The sequence below is a fragment of the Lagenorhynchus albirostris genome, chromosome 5, assembly GCF_949774975.1.
Source record: "Lagenorhynchus albirostris chromosome 5, mLagAlb1.1, whole genome shotgun sequence".
In the NCBI taxonomy this organism is placed as follows: domain Eukaryota; kingdom Metazoa; phylum Chordata; class Mammalia; order Artiodactyla; family Delphinidae; genus Lagenorhynchus; species Lagenorhynchus albirostris.
In genome coordinates, this window is record NC_083099.1 from 50,463,394 (window position 1) to 50,489,274 (window position 25,881).

The 25,881-nt window shown below is 40.2% G+C and overlaps 1 protein-coding gene across 1 annotated transcript in view; it reads right to left on the reverse strand.

Moving 5' to 3' along the window:
- Positions 1-25,881, reverse strand: part of TNIK (TRAF2 and NCK interacting kinase) — a 169,070-nt gene that overhangs the window by 49,067 nt on the left and 94,122 nt on the right. Inside the window, exons 14-16 of the mRNA XM_060150000.1 lie at positions 18,106-18,270; positions 9,024-9,263; positions 6,515-6,621 (exon numbers count right to left, since the gene is read on the reverse strand). Coding sequence (XP_060005983.1) covers positions 6,515-6,621; positions 9,024-9,263; positions 18,106-18,270 — 512 coding nt within the window. The remainder of the gene's footprint in view (positions 1-6,514; positions 6,622-9,023; positions 9,264-18,105; positions 18,271-25,881) is intronic.

Sequence of the window (25,881 nt, forward strand, 5' to 3'; positions counted from 1 at the left end):
GACCTTGCCACTGGTAGACACAAGCATAGTCCAGTCCCATCCCCAGTACAAAGGGGTAAAGAGAGTACTTATATGACCTTGCATTACAGGGGTCAATGGTAATGACAGTCATGCTATCCTCTGTGGAGCTCCTGGCCAGATTCTGCATCTGGACGGGAAGAACTCTTGACCCAACTCCTGGGTCATCACACCAAACGTATTAGCTCTGAAATGGTGAATCTTTAAAGGAGGCTTTCTTTTAAACCCCTTTTCCTATTCTCATTGTAAAACACTTGAAAATATTACAAGATAAAAATAAGGAAGCAATGCATGCAACCTCTGAATCAAGAGATATTCAACTATATTTTACTGGATGGAATATTATCTTCTAGTCTTTTTACTTTTGTATGTATGGAAGCACACTGTATATTCAATTATGTGTCTTGTTTTTTTTCCCCTTTAGACTGCATTGAGAGCAGCTTCTTATGCTTCTAACAACAATAATAGCTGCATAGTATTCCATAATATAGATAAATTAGTTCAACCATTCTTCTATTGTTAGGTGCTTCCAATATACTGCTATTATACATAACAGTGAAATAACCATCTAGATGCATACAAATATTCACAATCACATCTCTCCTAGAACTGGAATTCTTGGGTGGAATGGCATGGACTTAGGTATGTATGTGCACATATATATGTATGTGAATGTATAAACATACTGCCAGTTTGCACTGAAGTGTATGAGAGGATCCATCTCACTGAATTCTTACCAGGCTTTATTATGAACAGCTAACTAATTTGTAAAAAATTGTTTCTTGTTGCTTTAGTGCAGTTTTTAAAAATTAAGTGAAGTAAGTCAGAAAGAGAAAAACAAATACCATATGCTAATACATATATATGGAATAAAAAAAAAAGTTCTGAAGAACCTAGGGGCAGGACAGGAATAAAGACGCAGATGTAAAGAACGGACTTGAGGGCACGGGGAGGGGGAAGGGTAAGCTGGGACGAAGTGAGAGAGTGGCATGGACATATATACACTCCCAAATGTAAAATAGATAGCTAGTGGGAAGCAGCTGCATAGCACAGGGAGATCAACTCGATCCTTTGTGACAACCTAGAGGGGTGGGATAGGGAGGTTGGGAGGGAGATACGAGAGGGAGGAGATATGGGGATATATGTATATGTATAGCTGATCCACTTTGTTATACAGCAGAAACTAACACAACATTGTAAAGCAATTATACTCCAATAAAGATGTTATTAAAAAAATGTAATTCTATGCTTTCCTTTTGCTCTGCCCATTTCAGGAGTATTAAGCGGGTAACAGGCACTCTGCACTGTGTTGGGTGTCAGATGCTTCATGTATAAATGTGAAAATAATATGGTCCCTTCCCTTGAGACACTTGCAGTTTGGTCTGTTAAAATCTGGCCACAAAATGGCATCATTAAAGCAGCAACTAAAGCAAATAATTTTTTTCTGAAAACACAAGAGTCTTGCTTTGCAGTAACGTATTTGGCGAAAATATTTGGTCGAGATGCAAAAATTCTTAAATATTGGGTTATTGGAAGACATGGCTGGTGGTCTTGGAAAACAAGTGAAAATAAAATATGTCCTTATAATTTATTAATTTTGATCATACAAATGTAGAATTTATGACAATATTCACCTCTTACCATAAATTTTTTATGGTAAAGGGGTTGCTAAGTCAACCTAACAGTAAAACTGACTGCAGAAGTGAGTGTTGGTAAACTTAAGGAAAACTTTAAAAATTCTTGATATTTTTATGGCACTCCTTTGAGTAGTAATTATTTTTGTGAAAACTGTTAGCATTTAATTGATTGAAATAGATTTGGATCCATAATGGAAATACCCTCCCTCCTGTTTGGAGAATACCTAAAATGATAAATGTGTGATACTTCTGCAATATGCCACCTTTCAAATTTTTCATTTTTTTTTCCCAAAAGAAACAATCCTATCTCCTTTCATTCCCAAATAATGAATTCTTCCCCACTGCCCTCTTTCATTAAACAGTAGTGGTCAAGAATTATTTATGTATAATTAATAAATTCTAAAAATATTTTTTCTAAAAATTATATTACGGGTCAAGGGTGATGGGCATACTAAGGTTTCTTGGTGGTTGCTCTCATTTTGTGGAGATGTAATGTAGTGTTCTTTGTATGAAAAAAAAAATCTACGAAGAGAATACAGTTCAGTGAGTTCTGAGTATTTTCCCTGGCAGCTGTGGTATGGTAGCAGGATCCAGCCCTTTGCTCGAATACAGCACTCCTTTGATCATTTAACCAAAACCTTTCTATTAAAATACCTGCTTTGTGAGACCAGTGGACCAGTTTGAGGGATGGAGGAGAGTACAGGTCACAGGGCAGACAGTCAAGGTACAACATAATCCTAGAGGTGAGACATGTGCGGTGGAGACAACAGCCAGCAAGGCAAAACTCCATGTGCTGTGCGAGCATCTGCAAATGGTGTTGGAGTTTACGAAACAAGGCATGCAGCCTAGAGTGGTCAACAGTGGTGTCAGGAAGGAGACAGAGGGGTGGGGGAAGAGTGAGAGCAGACATCGACTGGGGTTTTCCTGGGGCTTGTTGATGTAAAGAGGACGCCACCCTGACTGGGGACCAAGTCTGCGTTAGGAAACCCCGGAAGAGTGGGTCATCAGAAGAAATGGGCGGCTTATGCAGCAATGGCCTTAACGTCTGGCAGAGAACATGGGCCAGCTTATGAATGACTGGTCAGGACGGAGGCAGGCTGACCAGATAGGAGGCTGCTGCCACGTTAGATGATAAGGCCCAGGCCAGGGCTGTCCTGGCATAAAAGAGTGGCCTGGGTATCAGCAGAACCAGCGGGATGAGCCTGCGTCTCTGACTGGGGCTCAAGGGCCTCTTTCAGTGTGAAGTTAATTGGATCCCATGGGCATTAAATCCCTGACCTGGGCCTTGTTAGTACAAGTCCCCCTCCAACTGGAGCTAACCAGTGTGGGTGCTGATCTTAATAGGGTGCTATTTTTGCTGCTGGAGTCTGAAAGAAGTGTTTAGTGTCTAGGTAACCACACATAGAAAGAGGGAAACCTTTAAAATGCTTTTCTACCTTATTTGCTTTTTTGGTAAAATATGAGTGTTTTGAGAAAATGTCACACTGTTCATATTTTTCTCTTCCTTATTATGTTGTAATTTAGTCTGGCCTAGGGGCCAAGGGGGCTGAGATAAATGCTCTTAGCGGCGATCAATTTCAGAAGAATTCCATGAAATAACAGATTTCCCTTGTCCATATACTAACTGAGCCTACTGAGATCCAAATGTATAAAAACTTGAAAACATTCATATAGATTTCTTTAAATGCTAACTGTTAGCTCAGACATTTGCCATCCTGCAGAGAATGCTGTTTGGTCTATAAAACACACAGTAAAGTGAAAATTATTCCATTTACTTGAGTCATAGAAAAAAGTCAAAACAGAAAATTAGGATTACAAAGTGATTTCTTGGCCCAAATACTAGGGCCAAGTCTATAATTAACTGGCTGCCCACCAAAATTCATTTTACTTTGTTCTTTGATGACATAGCAAATGAGAACAAACAAGCCATAAGAAGACAGGTTTGGGATGGGTTGGAGAATTATTTTTTGAAATTAAGCATTAAGTCATTGGGTTTTGACTGGGTGTTATTGGATTAATTTAAATCTTTTCATACTTTGAATGTACTTGTTTAATCAAATTTTAATGTGCTTTAAAAGAACACATGAATCAAAGTTAAATGTTAAAGTGCATGGAAGGTTTTAAAACAGAAATTTAAAAAATGAACAAATCAAATCATGATTTAAACTCAACTGTTCACCTTGACATTTAAGGCAGTATAAGGCATTGGGGAGTCTATACAGTATTGCAAAGGACAAAATATTTAAAAGCAACCCTTTTTTTTTATGGCTTTATGGATGGGCAGTTGTCTGACAAATGGTACAAAAAGAACTATGAGGACTTTATTAGAACCAATAGAAAGTAAGACAGTCTCTGTGTTCAGTAACAGCCTCCCTCCCACTCCGCTCCCACCACCCGTGAATCACATCTCCCCTTGTCTGTGCCCCTGTGAATTTCCTTTACACACTGACTCTGGGCTTGGCCATGTGACTTGTGGTTGCCAATGGGACATCAGTAAAGATGATAGAAGCAAAGCCTTCAAAAGTGCTTGTTTATTGGGGCTTTCCCTCTTGGGATGCTGTCCCGAAATCACCAAACAGTCAAGAAGCCCAGGATGAAAGACCACGTGAAGGTACAGCTGACCTATCAGCTCAGTGCAGCTGCAGAAGCAAGCCCAGGTGAGACCAGTGGAACAACTCTGCAGCCAACCCACAGAATCGTGCACAATAAGAAATTGTTACTATCTCAGGCCACTATGTCTTGGCACGCTTTATTATGCAACAAAGGTGAACTAAAGCCATCTCTAGCACAGTAAATATTCCAAATCCCAAAACGTTTTAAAATGCAATCCAATCTAGAGTTGCAAAGTCTGATTCACATTTTTTTTGCGGTACGCGTGCCTCTCACTGTTGTGGCCTCTCCCATTGCGGAGCACAGGCTCCGGACGCGCAGGCTCAGCGGCCATGGCTCACGGGTCCAGCCGCTCCACAGCATGTGGGATCTTCCTGGACCGGGGCACGAACCCACATCCCCTGCATCGGCAGGCGGACTCTCAACCACTGTGCCACCAGGGAAGCCCCAATTCACATATTAAATGCTGGTCACTTAGAGATACGTGACAGCAAGGAACAGGCTTGTTGGGCAGATTGTTTCACAAGGCAGAGATAGGGATTCTCCATCCTCCCCCTCCCCTGCAATGCCTCTGACTTTCATTGCAGGTAAATAATTATTACCTCTTAGCTCACTTCCTCTCTACCTTTTCTGTAAGCAGAAAAACATTAGTTGTCTTCACAAGGTCTGCATTCTTTGTAAAAAGTACAATGTTTAAGAGGTTCCAAGGGAAAAGCACATGATTTGCAAACCACTGACCACCAAACACCAGTTATCTTAGGGCCTTAATATCATTAAAATAACATTTCAGAGGGAACAAAGAGCTGCTTTTTATTTGGCTATAGAATGACAGTTCTCTTTCTTTTTGGTTGAGAGAGGGAAAAAGATTTAAAGTTGAAACGATGCTTGATCTATAGCAACTAAACTTCTAAACAACTGATCTAATGAACACAGCCTTGAAGGCAGGGTTCCAATGAGCAAGAAGCACTGATAATTGGGGGCTTATCACCGCTCGAAGAGGGGGACTGATAAAGTTCAGGCCGGCAATCCAGCCTGACATTCCTTTGGCTCCCTGGTCACAGTCCGCTCTAGGCTTCCTCAGCTGCTCCCAGCACCAGCTCAGCGTGAACCTGACAAGTCACTGGACAAAAACTGCTCGTTGGCAACTCCACTCAGACGAGTTAGCTTCTTTGCCCTCAAGGGATGGATGTTTTTAGTGCAGTGCCATCTTATTTATGGACTGACCCCTTCCTAAGGCTTTTCATGTGAAGAGGAAAATGAAAGCTTTATGATCAAAGGCATTCCATATTTTAGGATCTGTACAAATGGTCATAACCTTCATTTTCAGTCTCTCCTTCTCTTTGACTAGCAAGAGCGCTCTCATGAACACAATGAAGACGGATAAAGCAGCCTGCCCAAGTTCCTTTTTATAGTCTCAGCAGAGGCCATTTGCTATTTCAGTTGATCCTAAAAAGGAGTGTACTCTTCATGAAAAATCTGAGGGAAGCTTGATGGACTACAGCAGCAAACAGCATCTGTTACCACATAAAACCTGCTCAGATACTGTAAGGATATTGTTTATTTTCCAGCTTCTTCGCTTGAGCACTCGACACCAACCAGTAGGTGGACGCAACTTCCTGATTGTAGGAATATACAGGGTCGGTAGAAAATTCTAGGAGAGCACAGAGCAACAGCGGGAGCATCACTGTATTTCAGTGATGCTCCTTAATGCCAGAGGTGATTTCCTCATGAGAACTAGTTCTTCTGTAATTTGCCGAACTAGGGAAGTTCTGCAGCTGGTGGCCACAGCATTTCTATGGCAATTACTGTCTCAATAGCTCCCACGACACATTTCTTGGCCTGATGCTAAAACCAACTCAGATCAGGCCATTTTGTTTGGCTGGCTTCACGAAATGGTCTCTGAAGTAACGGTCAGGGGCGCTGCACCCAGACTTCTATTTGCAGTCTTACTCCCACGTTTAAAAAACTGCCAAGTAAGGTAAACCTGGTTGGATTCTGGGCTGATTCATTCGTTGACCCTGTGATTCATTGACTCGTTCATTCATGAGCCCTCACTGTACACTGATTTCTGTGAAAGGCTACTGAAGAAATAAAAGACATGTGTCTGGTCCACCAAAGCTTACGGTCTGGGTGGCCAGCCAACATGCCTCTGAAGTGAAAAAAGAACAAAGACATTTTTTAAGGAAAGCAACAATGACAATGGTAGGTGGGGACTTCTCCCTTCAACTTACCCATCTTCCTTCCCTTACCTTGCTCTGATGGGTTGAGATCCTAGTCTGGGTCCCAGAGCACTACCATTTCCAGGAGAATTCTTTCTCGCTAATGCTGGGGATATAGAAGTTGTTCTTTGAGGCACCTGAAAGAAAACCAGAATTCAGAGATATTTTCCATAAAATAGCTTCCACAGGGTTCCGCCTGAAAAGCAAGCTACTCCTTTCCTAAGATCTGCCAGGAGATACAGAAGTATCAGAAACAGGAAAGAAACATCTTGCATTTCTCGAAGAAATAGTTAACTCGCTAAACAAAATCAAACGAAAGGCAATGAGGCACATTTCAGCCACCATTAGGGAGTACAAAGTGCTCAATTTTAAAAACAAATTTAGAAACAGACCAAGCGGATTATTTTGATTCACTGGGCTAAAATAATTGATTCCCTTCATTTGCACAAGAGTGGTGGATATCAGAAATTTCTCTGGGGTATCATTAACTCAGCTGATCATTGGAAATTGCATCTGATGAGACATCCAGATAAACCGAGTTCCATTTTTAACTCACAATACAACTGATAAACAGGTAAGGAAATTACGAAATCTGGTGAGAAATTAGGGTATCAGGCTAGAACTTGGGACATAAGCCACATGTTAGTGAGCTCAGAAAAACTACTGCAATAGATCCTGAACGGTTCTACTTCCTAATCAACTTGCAATTTCTAATTAAAAACAAACCGCCAACACTGAACTTTGGAAGGTCAATTTGCAAACGTGATACAAAACAGGACTAATACTGAAAATACTGGAAGGTCTTCAAAAAACTATGTGAATACCAGTCAGACTGTGAGGTACGTACCATTACCTTATCTGTCAAGGGCCTAAGGTAGAATTCAAGTATGCCTCATGTTAGGAAACATTTTCTAATGAAATCAAATACTGGTAAGTGCACCAAAGGAGTCCAACATGAGGGGAGAGTAGAGGAAAAACTTACTTTATGAAAGGTGACTAGGAAATGAAAATGTACATCTCCTGTGACAGCTGGTTGGGCTAAACATTCATGAGGTGCTTCAACTTTTATTTATTTTTGGAGGCCCTTTTAAAGTAGGTTTATGTTTTGTACTAGGTATTTTTAAATTATGCTTTGTTTTAATATTATGTTTAGTATATTAAATGATATTTAACACCAATACGGATCTTATTGGCTATTATAATACATTTTAAGATAAAGACCTAAAAAGATGAGTCAGTGAAGTGAAGCAGAATAACCGAATCAGTGTTCCCACCTGCTCAAATTAAACATTACTCTCACTAGTTCTCCTTTTGCACTTGGTCAACTGAAACAGTTGTAGAGAGAGACAGTCTAATGAATTATTAAAACCTAAAATCTTTGTATTGATCTAAATTTTTCCTCCCAGAGTTATAAGTGTGTGCCTGCGTGTTTTTAGAGAGTGGACCCATAACGTCAAATGTTTCCCCAGCTCTCCTGTCTGCTCCTCTGCCCATCCTATTCTCTAGATTGAACTTTGCTCCATAAATAACCTTTTCTGATGGCATCTCTGCTTCCACAAGATGAGAACAACAACAAAAGAGCCATTATCAGCTAATTTCACTTTCAAAATAATAGAAATCCTGGTATAATATCCTTCTGAGAGGAAAAATATTTGAAAATCATTGGGTAAAAAGGTCTTATTTCTTTCTGGAATCAACAATGGCATCGATTTCTGGAAATTGTGGGACATTCCATTTGTCATAGCTCCTATGCTGAGTTCAGGAGAAAGGGGAATCCTGAACCGGGAAGAATGTGATGCAAAAATTTCTACAGTATTTTGATGTTTCCAGGTTCTCTGTAGTGAGATGCATGGCCATGTTTTAGGACATTTTTTGGAATGTACAACAACTTGGTATAGGCAAAAACAAAACAAATGAAACCAAAGCAGTGGAGTGGCTGGTCATTTTACCCTAGAGTTTAATCCTCAGTAATCAATTAATGCTGGAATTAAATCACAACCTGGCCTAGAAGGAGCTTTCCTTAAGTGGAGCCAACTAAAATATTCCAAGAGCATTACTATCTTCTGAACATTTGAAACCTGTTTTCACTTTGGGTTATTAAAAATAGGAATAAAAAATTCCTTACTTTTTAATCTGGAAATTTTAAATTTGTCTAGACATAGATTAAGTAATCGATGAAAATATCCATATTATTCTATTTCTTAAGATGGATAGTTAAAAGAACAGTTTGGAATGCTTGGGGTTGCGAGTTCTAATTCTGGATACAGGATATATGCTTCCAAGTCATTCAGTCTACCTGAGCCTCCATTTCTTTGGGGAAAATGGAGATCAGAAATGATAAACGACAATCCAAGTCTTAGCTTGGGAACGAGGAGGGACCAAAACAAACGCAAGAATGGACGGTACTTTGGTGCCAGGTTCTTCAATACTATGAATGGTCTGGAACGGGGGTAATAACAATGATAACAGTAATAGTAATAATAAGAATAATAACAAACAATGATGACGATGATGTCGATAAAAACCCCAGTAATATTACCTTTGGTGGAATGTCTTCTTCCTGTCGTAACCAAGAGCTTCGGTCAAACTTCTCAATGCGAGTGGGGAGAGGCGGGTTTTCAGAGGTGGGATCCGAGTTCTGGCGCGGCATCTCCACACGGTGAGAGCTCACGTTCAGAGCCTCCTGAAACCCAGAGAGGCCCTTCGTGGGCTGCTCGTGCACCGACTGGGAGGCGGTCAAGGCAGGTCCCTGGGATTTCACAGCTACCAGATGTGGGATCTAAGCATCAAACCAACATCGCAGCAGTGTTATTAGAAGAAAAAGCAGATCAGCTAGGACCTCACTCAGGGGAAGGCAAAATAAAATTTTAGGGAGAAAGAAACAGTACACAGAGCCCATCACCGTTCTCTGCAGCATGCTTTTCAAAGCCCCCCCGAATTTCCCGTTTAGAGCTGGAGGGCTTGACCAGGGTTCCTGGCAAAGAGTTAAATGATTGACTTGGGACTGCTAAGAAGTCGGTGAAATAAGTGTCATGATAATGATTTTTAGTGAACATTTACTGAGCAGCAATACAATATATTTACAAGCACTTCTCTTCTAATGTTACAAACTTCCTCCTTTCAACCTCCTAACTTTGACTTCAGAGAGTGCTCTGTGAAACAAGAATTGCTCTGAACATCTTACTTCTTGTGAACTCACTAAATCGACCATGAGACGGACACAATTATTTTCCTCATGAGAATGTAAGGATTAGAGAGGGTAAGTAACAACCTGGATTTCACAGTTAATACGTGCCAGAGCCTGGATTATAACCCACACATACGCTTAATTGTAGTTCCGGTATTGTAACCCCACAGCCTCACTGCTACACTATGCTGCTTTCTGGTGAACTGGCTCTTACCAGCTAGGATATTATATAACTCTCGAGACCAGGACGTTTCTTTTAGAGTTGTGGTAAGTCTCACAATTTGGCATGTGTTGATGTTGTTCATGCAGGGAAGAAATGTAGTCTTTAGGCAGAAGGGTGGCTTTTTAAGACAAATCATGAACATCTAGAGTTCAGAGTACCCTTTACCATTAGCACTGTTCACACTTCATTGTGCTCATGTGAGCCCGAGTCCCCCTCCATCACACAGGTAAGCTCCTCAGAGACAAGAGCCATGTCTGACCTCCTATCTCTGAGTCTAGCACCATGCCTGGCATGTGGAGGTGCTCAGTCAATCTTGGCTGGGAAAACATCTAGAGACTTTCTAAATTAAACTGTTAATTCCACAAACATTAATCTAGTATCTGCTTTGTACAAGGGACCTACCAGACCCTCTCTGGATTGAAATCTCAGTGCCCAGACTGCTGGGGAGCATCTCTATAGCCCTCCTCCACCAGCCTGGCCCCGTTCCTCTTGCCCTTGAGGTCTTATCCCTGGAGCAGCCCTGCCCCAGCCTCTTCAGACTATCCTGGGTCTGAAACCTGCAATGTTATTCATTATGGTTCAGAGGCAATTCTCAAAGTCCAGTTCAATGGAATGTTATGCTTCAACCAGAATAGAACTGTAACCAATCAAATTTATATTAAGGGTAAATATCATTAAATATATTAAGTATTAATATGAAAACAAAGCCTATCTTACAAATATGTAGTACATGCACCCCAATGTTCATAGCAGCACTGTTTACAACAGCCAAGACACGGAAGCAACCTAAATGTCCATCGACAGAGGAATGGATAAAGAAGATGTGGTACATATATACAATGGAATATTACTCAGCCATAAAAAGGAATGAAATATTGCCATTTGCAGCAACACGGATGGACCCAGAGATTATCATACAAAGTGAAGTAAGTCAGAAAGAAAAAAAAGACAAATACAATAAAGTAGAATTATATGTGGAATCTAAAATATGACAAAAATGAACTTATCTATGAAATAGACTCATAGACATTGAGAACAGATTTGTGGTTGCCAAGGCGGAGGGGGTTGGGGAAGGAACGTATTGGGAGTTTGAGATTAACAGATGCGAACTATCACGTATAGAATGGATAAACAACAAGGTCCTACTGTATAGCACAGGGAACTATATTCAGTATCCCGTGATAAACCATAATGGAAAAGAATATGAAAAAGAATATAATATGTTTATGTTTAACTGAATCACTTTGCTGTAAAACAGAAACTAACACAACATTGTAAATCAACTATACTTCAATAAAATAAATTTTTAAAAATGTAGTACAAAACACAAACCTACTTTAAAAGAGCCTCCAAAATAAAAACAAAAATTGAAGCTCCTGAAGAATGTTTAATCCAATTAGCTGTCACAGGGTATCTACATTTTCATTTCCTACTCACTTCAATAGAGTTTCATAAGTTTTCCCTCTACTTCCCCCTTTTACAGGGCAATAGTATCCTAAAAGGTCAAAGTTAGGGGCTTTTTAAAGAGGAAGTTTGTGTGTTAAAAGAGAAGTTTCTATAAAAATGTACCCCATGGACAAACCTCTTAGATAGCCTCATCTACCACAGGGCAGACAGCAGAAGCAAGAAGAACTACAATCCTGCAGCCTGTGGAACAAAAACCACATTCACAGAAAGACAGACAAGATGAAAAGGCAGAGGGCTATGTACTAGATGAAGGAACAAGACAAAACCCCAGAAAAACAACTAAATGAAGTGGAGATAGGCAACCTTCCAGAAAAAGAATTCAGAATAATGATAGTGAAGATGATCCAGGACCTCATCCTGGAAAAAGAATGGAGGCAAAGATTAAGAAGATGCAAGAAATGTTTAACAAAGACCTAGAAGAATTAAAGAACAAACAAACAGAGATGAACAATACAATAACTGAAATGAAAAATAAACTAGAAGGAATCAATAGCAGAATAACTGAGGCAGAAGAATGGATAAGTGACCTGGAAGACAGAATGGTGAAATTCACTGCTGTGGAACAGAATAAAGAAAAAAGAATGAAAAGAAATGAAGACAGCCTAAGAGACCTCTGGGACAACATTAAACGCAACAACATTCGCATCATAGGGGTCCCAGAAGGAGAAGAGAGAGAGCAAGGACGCGAGCAAATATTTGAAGAGATTATAGTTGAAAACTTCCCTAACATGGGAAAGGAAATAGCCACCCAAGTCCAGGAAGTGCAGGATAAACCCATACAGGATAAACCCGAGGAGAAACACACTGAGACACACAGTAATCAAACTGGCAAAAATTAAAGACAAAGAAAATTAATGAAAGCAGCAAGGGAAAAACGAAAAATAACATACAAGGGAACTCCCATAAGGTTAACAGCTGATTTCTCAGCAGAAACTCTACAAGCCAGAAGGGAGTGGCATGACATATTTAAAGTGATGAAAGGGAAGAACCTACAACCAAGATTACTCTACCTGGCAAGGATCTCAGATTCAAGGGCGAAATCAAAAGCTTTACAGACAAGCAAAATCTAAGAGAATTCAGCACCACCGAACCAGCTCTACAACAAATGCTAAAGGAACTTCTCTAAGAGAGAAACAGAAGAGAAGAAAAGGACCTACAAAAACAAACCCAAAACAATTAAGAAAATGGTAATAGGAACATACACATTGATAATTACTTTAAACATGAGTGGATTAAACGTTCCAACCAAAAGACACAGGCTTGGTGAGTGGATACAAAAGCAAGACCCATATATATGCTGTCTGCAAGAGACCCAATTCAGACCTAGGGACACATACAGACTGAAAGTGAGGGGATGGAAAAAGATATTCAATGCAAATGGAAATCAAAAGAAAGCTGGAGTAGGAATACTCATATCAGATAAACTAGACTTTAAAATAAAGAATGTTACAAGAGGGCTTCCCTGTTGGTGCAGTGGTTGAGAGTCCGCCTGCTGATGCAGGGGACACGGGTTCGTGCCCCGGTCCAGGAGGATCCCGCATGCTACAGAGCGGCTGGGCCCGTGAGCCATGGCCGCTGAGCCTGCACGTCCGGAGCCTGTGCTCCGCAACGGGAGAGGCCACAACGGTGAGAGGCCCATGTACCGCAAAAAAAAAAAAAAAAAAAAAAAAAAAAGAATGTTACAAGAGACAAAGAAGGACACTACATAATGATCAAGGGATCAATCCGAGAAGAAGATATAGCAATTATAAATATGTATGCACCCAACACAGGAGCACCTCAATACATAAGGCAAGTGCTAACAGCTATAAAAGAGGAAATCGACAGTAACACAATAATAGTGGGGGACTTTAACACCTCACTTACACCAAAGGACAGGTCATCCAAACAGAAAATTAATAAGGAAACACAGGCTTTAAATGACACAATAGACCAGATAGGTTTAATTGATATTTATAGGACATTACATCCAAAAACAGCAGATTACACTTTCTTCTCATGTGTGCATGGAACATTCTCCAGGATAGATCACATCTTGCGTCACAAATCAAGCCTTAGTAAACTTAAGAAAATTGAAATCATATCAAGCATCTTTACTGACCACAATGCTATGAGATTAGAAATCAATTATAGGGAAAAAAAAAACCATAAAAAACACAAACACATGGAGGCTAAGCAATACGTTACTAAATAACCAAGAGGTCACTGAAGAAATCAAAGAGGAAGTCAAAAAACACCTAGAACAAAGGACAATGAAAACACGATGATCCAAAACCTATGGGATGCAGCAAAAGCAGTTCTAAGAGGGAAGTTTATAGCTATACAAGCCTGCCTCAAGAAACAAGAAAAATCTCAAATAAACAATCTACCTTACATCTAAAGGAACTAGAGAAAGAAGAACAAACAAAACCCAAAGTTAGCAGAAGGAAAGAAATAATAAAGATCAGAGCAAAAATAAATGAAATAGAAACAAAGAAAACAATAGCGAAGATCAATAAAACTAAAACCTGGTTATTTGAGAAGATAAGCAAATTGATAAACCATTAGCCAGACTCATCAAGAAAAAGAAGAAGAGGACTCAAATCAATAAAATTAGAAATGAGAAAGGAGAAGTTACAACAGACACTGCAGAAATACAAGGCATCCTAAGAGACTACTACAAGCAACTCTATGCCAATAAAATGGACAACCTGGAAGAAATGGACAAATTCTTAGAAAGGTATAACCCTCCAAGACTGAACCAGGAAGAAATAGAAAATATGAACAGACCAATCACAAGTAATGAAATTGAAACTGCGATTAAAAATCTTCCAACAAACAAAAGTGCAGGACCAGATGGCTTCACAGGTGAATTCTATCAAACATTTAGAGAAAAGCTAACACCCATCCTTCTCAAACTCTTCCAAAAAACTGAAGAGGAAGGAACACTCTCAAACTCATTCTGTGAGGCCATCATCACCCTGATACCAAAACCAGACAAAGATACTACAAAAAAAGAAAATTACAGACCAACATCACTGATGAATATAGATGCAAAAATCCTCAACAAAATGCTAGCAAACAGAATCCAACAACACATTAAAAGAATCATACACTACGATCAAGTGGGATTTATCCCAGGGATGCAAGGATTTTTCAATATATGCAAATTGATCAATGTGATACACCATATTAACAAATTGAAGAAGGAAAACCATATGATCATCTCAATAGATGCAGAAAAAGCTTTTGACAAAATTCAACACCCATTTATGATAAAAACTCTCCAGAAAGTGGGCATAGAGGGAACCTACCTCAACATAATAAAGGCCATATATGACAAACCCACAGCAAACATCATTCTCAATGGTGAAAAACTGAAAGCATTTCCTCTAAGATCAGGAACAAGACAAGGATGTCCACTCTCACCAATATTATTCAACATAGTTTTGGAAGTCCTAGCCACGGCAATCAGAGAAGAAAAAGAAATAAAAGGAATACAAATTGGAAAAGAAGAAGTAAAACTGTCACTGTTTGCAGATGACATGATACTATACATAGAGAATCGTAAAGATGCCACCAGAAAACTACTAGAGCTAATCAATGAATTTGGTAAAGTAGCAGGATACAAAATTAATGCACAGAAATCTCTTACATTCCTGTACACTAGTGATGAAAAATCTGAAAGAGAAATTAAGGAAAGACTCCTATTTTCCATTGCAACAAAAAGAATAAAATACCTAGGAATAAACCTACCTAGGGAGACAAAAGACCTGTATGCAGAAAACTATAAGACACTGATGAAAGAAATTAAACATGACACAAACAGATGGAGAGATATACCATGTTTTTGGACTGGAAGAATCAATATTGTGAAAATGACTATACTACCCAAAGCAATCTACAGATTCAATGCAATCCCTATCAAATTACCAATGGCATTTTTTACAGACCTAGAACAAAAAAATCTTAAAATTTGTATGGAGACACAAAAGACCCCGAATAGCCAAAGCAGTCTTGAGGGAAAAAAACAGAGCTGGAGGAATCAGACTCCCTGACTTCAGACTATACTACAAAGCTACAGTAATCAAGACAATATGGTACTGGCACAAAAGCAGAAATATAGATCAATGGAACAGGATAGAAAGTCCAGAGATAAACCCACGCACCTATGATTAAGTAATCTATGACAAAGGAGGCAAGGATATACAATGGAGAAAAGACAGTCTCTTCAATAAGTTGTGCTGGGGAAACTGGACACCTACATGTAAAAGAATGAAATTAGAAGACTCCCTAACACCATACACAAAAATAAACTCAAAATGGATTAGAGACCTAAATGTAAGACCGGACACTATAAGATTCTTAGAGGAAAACATGGGAAGAACACACTTTGACATAAATCACAGCAAGATCTTTTTTGATCCATCTCCTAGAGTAATGGAAATAAAAACAAAAATAAACAAATGGGACCTAATGAAACTTCAAAGCTTTTGCAAAGCAAAGGAAACTACAAACAAGATGAGAAGACAGCCCTCAGAATGGGAGAAAATATTTTCAAATGAATCAATGGACAAAGGATTAATCTCCAAAATATATAAACAGCTCATGCAGCTCAATATTAAAAAAACAAACAACCCAATCCAAAAATGGGCAGAAGACCTAAATAGACATTTCTCCAAAGAAGACATACAGATGGCCAAGAAGCACATGAAAAGCTGCTCACCATCACTAATTATTAGCGAAATGCAAATCAAAACTACAATGAGGTATCACCTCACATCTGTTAGAATGGGCATCATCAGCAAATCTACAAACAACAAATGCTGGAGAGGGTGTGGAGAAAAGAGAACACTCTTCCACTGTTGGTGGGAATGTAAATTGATGCAGCCACTATGGAGAACAGTATGGAGGTTCCTTAAAAAACTAAAAATAGAATTACCATATGACCCAGCAATCCCACTACTGGGCATATACCCAGAGAAAACCATGATTCAAAAAGACACATGTGGTTGAGAGTCTGCCTGCCGATGCAGGGGACGCGGGTTCGTGCCCTGGTCCGGGAAGATCCCACGTGCCGCGGAGCGGCTGGGCCCATGAGCCATGGTTGCCGAGCCTGTGCGTCCAGAGCCTGTGCTCCACAATGGGAGAGGCCACAACAGGGAGAGGCCCGCGTACCGCAAAAAAAAAAAAAAAGTACCCAATGTTCATTGCGGCACTATTTACAATAACCAGGTCACGGAAGCAACCTAAATGCCCATCAATAGACAAATGGATAAAGAAGATGTGGTATATATACACAATGGAATATTACTCAGCCATAAAAAGGAACGAAATTGGGTCATTTGTAGAGACGTGGATGGGTCTAGAGACTGGCATACAGAGTGAAGGAAGTCAGAAAGAGAAAAACAAATATTGTATATTAATGCATATATGTGGAACCTAGAAAAATGGTACAGATAACCGGTTGCAGGGCAGAAATTGAGACACAGGTGTAGAGAAAAACATATGGACACCAAGGGGGGAAAGCAGTGGGGTGGGGATGGTGGTGGTGGGATGAATTGGGAGATTGGGATTGACATGTATACACTAATATGTATAAAATGGGTAACTAATAAGAGCCTGCTGTATAAAAAAAATTAAATTAAATTTTAAGAAACCTTGAAATTTGCTGCAGTTATGGCTGCAAATTGAGTCTGCTTATAACCATGGTTTATAATTGGCATGATTTCTATTAAAAAAAAAAGTACGCCATGGAAGGTTAGGCCTGGACTCATACAAATAAAAACAAACAAGTGCCAAGCTGGCTGGTACTGAAAAATCTTGGACCTCATATACTAAAGGCAAACTTAAAACCAAGACTCCTTGACTGTGTCTACTCTTAAACTCCAGTTCAAATAGCATTACATATTTCAAAGGTGACCTCAGAATATTCTGTGGAAGTGTTAACACAGGTGGATACCTGGAAGAAGTTTAAGACATTTGGGTGAAAACATCTACATTACCTTTATTTTTCATCTAATTTCATACTTCATTTCAATTCCTATTTCATTTTTGGTATATATAAAATCCTCTAAAACTTCCAGAAACTTCCTCCTTATCTAAAAGTGGAGATATCTTCTTTTCTTTTCCAAATAGCTTAAAACAATGGTTCTCAAACTTCAAAGTGCATCAGAATCACTTGGAGGCTATTAAACTCCAGACTGCCAGGCCCCAACCCTAGAGCTGCTGACCAGTAGGTCTGAGGTGGGCCTCAGAATCTGCGTTTCTACCAGGTTTCTGGCTGATGCTATGTTGCTGGCCCAGTGACCACACTTTGAAAACCACTGGCTTAGAAGACACAATTTTACTTAACCTAGTCCATTTAATTTTTTCAGTTTCAGGCTCATGCGAAAATCCCAAGGAACAAAAGATAATATAATAGTTTATACGTATCAAAGGTCTACACAAATGTTAGTTTTGGTAATTATAACTAAAAGGATGCTCGTTCTGACCTGGCAGGAACTCCCCCGGGTCTCCAGAGAGGCAATTTACCAAGAAGTGACTTTGTGGTTGGCTTAAAGTTAAGGATGGTGCTTTTTTCTTTCTTACTCCTTCTGCTGCCTTTCACATTCAGTGGGGTCTCCTATCTTACTAGAGATTTGATATTAAAAGCCATGACCTGGCTGGACCCATGCCTGAATCCATGTTACAACTTCCTGGGCTTTTATTAGACTTTACTGTATACCTGTTGAAAAAAGCCAGTGGAATGAAGGGAGGATGTACCTGGGGATCTACTGGTCTGAGCATGGGGGGTGTCCGAGCAGGCTGAACCCCACTGATGCTGAAGGACTCCGACCGTGGGGGCAGGTTGGGGTCTGATATCCTGTTGGCAACCTTGTGAGGCATGGCAGGGGAACTCTGCCGGTTGAGCCTTGACCGTTCTTCTACCTAGAAGCCAAAAAATGAAAAAAGAAAGAAAGAAAGAAAAAAGAGTACCTCAATGGATGGAAGCTGACTTACTTCCTAGTTAGGATTTTCTGTAGTCACCTGCACAGCCATTTTGTATCCCTCTGATCAAATCACTTTAGAAAGCTGAAGCTCTCCCTATCTGCTCTGCATCAGAAATTTGCAAAAAGCTCTTTCTGTCAGAGTAAATACTAGCGTGAAGAACTCACAGAACACTTAAGCCATCATCCTTCCATCACCCATTATCTCGTGCTATTCCATTGGCTGGGAATTAGGGATCTGCTTAAGAGTTTACCGTGCGTTAGTTGGAACACCGTCCTGCTAATCGGTCACAAAGCCAGGGGTCAGTGAGGGAGAGAGGTAACTATGGCGGGCATTACGATTGCTTGGGGAAAATAGAAAACTGCTTTGAGCTGACTCATGGGACAGGGCAGGAAAGAACACAGGAGGGCTGGCAGGAGGATGAGCTGAGCGTACTCACCGCCATTGATTTCTTCACATGCCCTACTCATGGGCAAGTGGGCCTCTCACTCAATAAGCATGGCCTGTCTTATTTTTTATTTATTTATTTTTGCGGTACGCGGGCCTCTCACTGTTGTGGCCTCTCCCGTTGCGGAGCACAGTCTCCGGACGCGCAGGCTCAGCGGCCATGGCTCACGGGCCCAGCCGCTCCGCGGCATGTGGGATCTTCCTGGACCGGGGCACGAACCCGTGTCCCCTGCATCGGCAGGCAGACTCTCAACCACTGCGTCACCAGGGAAGCCCTGGCCCATCTTAAACTGACTTCCCGTATCATTTTCTTTTTCTCTCTTCTCCCTTTCTTTTCGGGTGTCTCTCCCGGCTCTCTAGAATACACTGTCCCAGCGCCTTCTTTCCATTCCAGCCTGGGCTCCACTACCTCCCTCTACCCTCCTCCTGCCTGTTTCTCCACACATGGCACTCATTCTTGCTACTCCTCCTCTCCTCTCCCTCCTCCAACCCTCTCTCCTTTCTGAACACTTCATTTCCTTGTCATTCCCTTTCTGCAGAGTCTCTCTCAGCCCAGAGAGGATAACTGATCAGAAGTGCTTTGCAGGGAAGGCTCTCTTTACAGGCAAAAGTTACCCTTGGTAACTTATTTGCTGCAGACAGACTGTGGCAGAGGACAAATTAAAGGAAATTTTAGATAAACAAAATGTACACTGCAAGACATGATTTAAAATCTTCGACAGCTTTAAGAGGTCTAGCACTTTTCTTCCAGGTCCACCTTGTCCTGCCCTTTATTTCTTTAGGGTCAATTTGACAGTTGTAATTTCCAAATTCACGGGGGCAAGGCACCCTACCCTGATGACCCGTAACTCTCTTCTGCCGACTCACTATCTTTGTGTTGCAAGAGCCTGTCATGGAACCCACATGCAGGTCCTCAAGACATATTTGTATGTCTCAGCGAAGAGCTTTTTTTAATCTATTTTACTTCCTGATTTGAAAGGAAAATTCAAAAGAGCTATTCTTTCCCATCCTCCCTACTTTATTTTGAATCTTCCTAGGGGCAGACTCAGTCTCATACACAAAATAAGTCTGTTTTTAAAACTCTCAAATCAACTACAAACATGTTAACATGTTTACATGTTAACATGTGCCATAGTGTAGAAAACCACCCTCTTGCCTCTACTTAGCGGTAATTTGAACACCTCTTCCCTGACCGTGGCTGTGCAGGGTACCTACAACTGGCATCTAGTTGACTTTGGTTTTGAAATTCCACGTCCCAGAAGCTTACCACATACCAAATAAGATTAGCTGCAAAAAGCCAGGAATATAAACCAGAACATGTATACTTTGTATGTGTATGTGTGCAAAGTACTACATCAGCAACAATGGGCTATTATTGCATTGAGCAAAAGGAAATAACAAAGCCTGACTTGAGATAAGACCACAAAGAAGAGAAAGTCCTGCAAAGACAACCACAGATAAACTGAGACCAAGGCATGCAATGTATTGCTTTTCCAAATACTAGACTCTTTGAAAAGAAGGTGACTATTTCCAGATGACTGGAATTAGTCAAATATTAACCATTTTCTTATTTCCAGGGAAGATCATTAAATAGATAAATCACATGTATAAGTACCCCTCACTATCTGAACTCTTACCATCCAAACCATTGCTGTCTGAGGTCAGGAATCCAAGAGGTTTGGACTCATTTTCAGATAAATACCTGGCTATCCAAACTATAGCCACTTATTACCTGACATTTAGGAACCAAATATTATAAGGGAGTGAAGAGTACTTGCTATTATTGTTTTTTTAGCTGTAAAATATCCTCAGACTGTTTTAAACCCACATTCAGAAACAGCACATTAAAAATAAAAGTCTGTCCCCCGAGACTCCATCTTGAACAAAGAAATTATATTTGAGATAAAGAATTTTTTTGGCAACTGCCAGTAACAAGGCTCCAGTAAAGGCAGCACCTTTGTCTCCAATAGGACCGTGGGCCACACGGGCCCTAAAGCTGTTGTTAGAAATGAATGGGGCACAAAGTGGGGTGCTAATTTTCACAGGCAGTTAATGGGTTTGATTAGTCAAGTGTAGCTATCACTCATGTACTTCTAGTAACATTTGCTATGCCTTCTCTAAGTTAAATACTAAATCCTACCATGACTATGTTTCCGTTTGTGCCATCATAAATATATGGTGTGAATAATCTATTGTTATACTCAGCAGATTATTTCAGGATAAGTCCAATGTGGTGAAATCTCCTGGGTTGAAGTTTGTCCAAAGAAATTTGAAAATCTATGTGACAGGTGTAACAATGAGGCATCTGGCTACTTTGTCTCAAGAAAATCTGGCCCTAAAGTCTTTAGGAAGAATAATGCTGCCTGCTGCTTTTGCACCAAAGGGTATTGGAGCAAATATATCAAATTAAACATCCAAATAACAGTTTCAAATGGACAGAGGGGAAGCTGGCCCTTCTGCTTATTTTGCTACTGGGCAAAGGCCTGTCTCCTGATTCATCGCATCTTATGTCTACTAACTGAACAGTGAGTGAGACAAAAAAGAAGGTGTTTTCCCCCAGATTAAGAATATTTTGTGATTAAAAACTGGCTTACAATCAAGATATGTTTCAGTCTGCCTTTCATGATACTAAAAAAAAAAAAATCTATTAGCTGAGTCTTTGCTCCAACCTCTTGCTGCCAAGAAGTTGTAAAATATCTTAAGTACCACCAAAAAAGAGTGTTCTAGTAGCATCAGATAAACAGTGTCAAGGTGCTAGAGCATAACAACAAGACATTTATAACAAAGGGTTTCACACTTGACGGGATTATCAATAAATACAGAGAACAATACTAGGAGAGACTGATCAATTTTACTATAGAATCAGGTTTTCTTCTTATTAAAAGGATCATTTTAACATCAAAACTAAAATAACTTTGGAGAGGTTTGGATAACTTCCACAGAAATGCTATACTATTTATTACAGCATTACGGGGAGAAAGAAAAAATAACTGTGGTCTCAGAAATAAAATTCTGCTCCAGGCAGGACTGTGGTATCCACTGGGTACTGAGAGTGATGTCTAAGGCCTTTGAGATATATAAAAGTTGCATGAATACAGATGACCTGAAAAGAAACACGTTAATTACAGGATTTGAAAAAATTTCAAAATAAATAAAAATACATTGAAACATGTATAAGTGTAAACATCATATCAATGTCAACTGTTAAATTGTTTTGTACATTTGAGAACAATTTATAGCTTCCAGTGTCTCGCTTAGCAATCATGAATGATAGTTGCTGAGAGAGAACTTCAAAACAAAATTATAGAAGTAATTTTTTAAATGTTGACAACAAAACATATTTACTATGTCATATGGGTGCATTTTAATAATACTTTATATGACTGCAGGGTCTGTGGGGTTTACGAAGCTCTTAGAAGGCCTGCCTTAAGAGCTAATACGTGGTGAATTGAACACAATCGTATGGGAATATTTTTTCCCCAACTGGACAAAACAATTTGATTTTTGTCTTTACTGGCAATATCGGAGGAAGAGAAAGAAGTCCAATGATTTTTAAGTCCTCGTTAGGTACTCTGACCCTGCACTCACTGGGCACAGGAAGAGTTGAGTCACGCTGTCTTTTGGCAAAACCACATGGGCAGACGGCTGCTGAGTAAGACTGGTGCTATCCCTTCTCTGGGGCACCACTGAGGACAGGGGAGGCTCTCATTCATAGGGAATGCTTAAAATGTAACCTCGTCTAAAGATAAGGGCCTGGACTAGTTTTCCAAGATCTACTCCTAACCACTGATTGCACAGAAAAGTACAGATCCTCATGTGAATGGAGCACATAACTTAAAAGTAATGAGGCAAATCTTTGGCAAGCTGAGATGGGAAATTAAAAAGTGTGTATCTATCACTGGGGAGAGGTAAGTGGAAGAGATGGGAGATGCATGTGAACTGCTCATGTGAAATCCCAACCAGAAACAACAGAGGCAAAACACTTATTCCTTGTGGGCAACAATGGCCTTGGGAGCAAAATAGAAGTATGTTGAATCATGTATTTCATTTGCATTTGTACAGCGCCTACAGTTTCAATGGCACATTCACATACATGGTTGCCCAGGATCCTCCCAACCTTGAGACAGGAAGTACAGGTGGGGAGGCTGCACCTCAGGAAGACTATGAGACTTCCAGGTCACAAAGACCGTAAGTGGAAGAACTTGAACTCAAACAAACTCTTTCCTATTTCCTGTCAGGTCTCTCTCATGCTAAATCTTAAGAGAGATAAGCAGAAACTGAGGAAAGACAGGAAAAGAGCCATAAACTCTCTAAATAGTAATATGGGACCTCATATATAAAATAATTCATATAATAAGAAAAAACCATCAGTGTAGAGCAGAGAAAACAAGTGGAGAAGAGTTCTTATGTACAAGGATTTCAAAGTCCAATGGGCTGATGGGATATAAAGAGACATCCTGGCCCATCATTTGCCAAATAAAACCATGGCCAGATGACTGGCATGCATCAGAGAGAAAGAACATGATGAAGTGTTAAAAAAAATATTAAAATGCCATCTCATGCAACACTCATGTAGACAGAGCATTCTGTCACTGCTGTGTGCTGGTGAAAATTAAAAAAAAATTATTGCCAGGCTGAGACAATCTCATGCCATTATAAGAAACAGGAATCTGTACCATTAGAAAGAAAGGGCATTATAAGAAAAGGAATATCCATCTTTCAAAAAAAACCCTTCAAATTTTGCTGATGTTTAACAGAATATCATATGGATGTTTTCACAAAACAAATCTGACTTCCATTCCAATCTAGAAACGGCAGAGAATTTGAAAGGGGTGAGAATGCCCCCCACTCCTCCTTTTAATGGAGACATTAATGTTCCTTTCTGGCTGAAATCTGAAAATCAAAGTCAATGTAACATTTAGGACAACTAGAAAACTCAGTAAAAGGAGAGAGAGAAGAGCTCAAGATTTGCCAATAACCAAGTATTTTCATTTGTTCTTACTACATCCGACAGATTAATAAGAAAGGAAATGAGAAATGTGATGATTTATGTTTCACAAAATGAAGCAATGAAAACACGGAGGAGGAAACATTATAACAATATTACACTGCTAATGAAAAAAATGTCGATTGGAAATAAGGAAAAGTAAGTGGATGGAAAAGTAATCAAAGAAGGAAAAACCACCCTGATGAGAAGGTATAGAGCTGAGTCAGGAAACAAATATGGGAGCAGATTACAGAAGAGGCTGCTGTGGGTGGAAGATGGCCAGATGGTGTCTTCAACGGCATATGGGGCAAAAAAGCCCAGACCCTCTATCACAGGAGACCATGGTATAGCTGCTGCCTACCCATCCCTGGTGAGGATATTTTCAAATTATGTCCTCGCAGAGGATGCCTTTGAAAAAGAAAATGGTACCTTTTATTCTACCTCCAAAAGAGAGTTTAACCCAGGTTCTTTTTATTGGTTGATAATTAAGATACTGCTGAGCTAGAAATTCTGTCCATATCTAAAGTCTTGAAATGTATTTCACTGTCTGGCTACTTTCAACCCCATCTACCTCCTACTATAAAAAAAGAAACCTGTAAATAAAGCTCTAGAAGAAAAGTTCATACATTGCTGATTAGAATCATTGAGAGATCAGGAAAATAAGGATTCTCACACTCATTTTCATTCCCATTTTGAGAAGTGAGTGTTAAAAAAATGATGAATTAAACTAAAGCAGACAACTATTTGTACTTATTTGTATACCAGTTGCTCCAATCCCCAATTTAGCACCGTCGCTCATTCTATCATCTAAATGTTTCATCTTTCTTCTAAAATATGAATACCCACTCTAAGACTTGGGAACTGTTTCATGGATAGGTGGTTAGTTGGAAGCTGGATTATGTTAAACACACCCAGGAGGATAGGATTAAATCTAAAATCCTAAAAGAATGTTCCCACATGTCTAAAAGTCGATGAAGCCCAAAGGAAGAACTCCAGCTGTCAGGAAGCCAGGGACCTTGGAAGATGTCACCCACCAGAGGTGGCCCAGACTTAGGATGGCCCGGGAACCTCACATCGGGTGTGCTTGATGACACAGCCATGCTGTCTGCACTCCCACTGGCTATGTTTCCTTTACTGCTAGGAGCCTGGCTGAGAAGCACAGGGGAATTAAGAGGTCTACAAAACTGCCCTGATGATATCTGCAAAGATTTGCCCCCAGGAACGGCATGGCTTCTGAAAGCTTGGGAACTGTGAATTAGTTCTGAAGAGAGAGGACAGGCCAGGAAATTTAATGATGAGGACAAATAGTAATTAGAAAATAATGAAGTCAAAATGTTTAAGTTCAAATCAAAACATGCTGGGTAGAGGTAGAAAGAAGGAAGTGGAAACTGCTTTATGTTTCCCCCCCTTTTCTGGTACCTTTGTGCATGAGGGAGCAGCACAAGGGACAGAGGAAATTCTGGTATGCTCTGCAAGGTATCATGGTCTTCTCCAACGGGATCTGTTGGCGTCCCTTTCCTAAACTCATGCTTGGGGCTGGGAACACTGAAGGTCAGATGGTCATGCATCAAAGAGAGGTCATTTAGTGATGCAGCACTTCTTAGAGGAGTCGAGGTACTTGTACGGATGCATGAATTCATGCCCCTCCTGCCCCGAGGTACACATGAGTCTCTAAGGCCCTCCTTACTTGCTGTAATGGACAACTGGGGGCTCATCACTTTGGAGATGCTGGGAGAGGACACACAAATGACCTTAAGTCCTGACTCTCGAGCTGGGCTACATCTTTGGGAGCGAGATCGCTTCGTTGATCTCACTGTGGTCCTCGAGGCTCGCTGAGGCTTCAGTTGCTCTTCAAGACCAAGTCTAATAGGATAAGCTGGTCCACCTTTCTTCCGTGAGCGATGCTCAAACAGGGGTCTTGATCTGGAATCATTAATTTCTGCAGGTGCTACTGGCATTAGCTTAGGAGAGGCTAGTTTCCCAGCCTCTCAATACCTGCCATGATCATGAGCTGTGAGTCTGGCTTAGCTGAGGGTTTCAGTTTGATGTGGCTAAAGAATGGTTTAGCAGTGGCTGAAGGTGACACATCTCTGCTAGCCAGGAACGATATCAGCTGC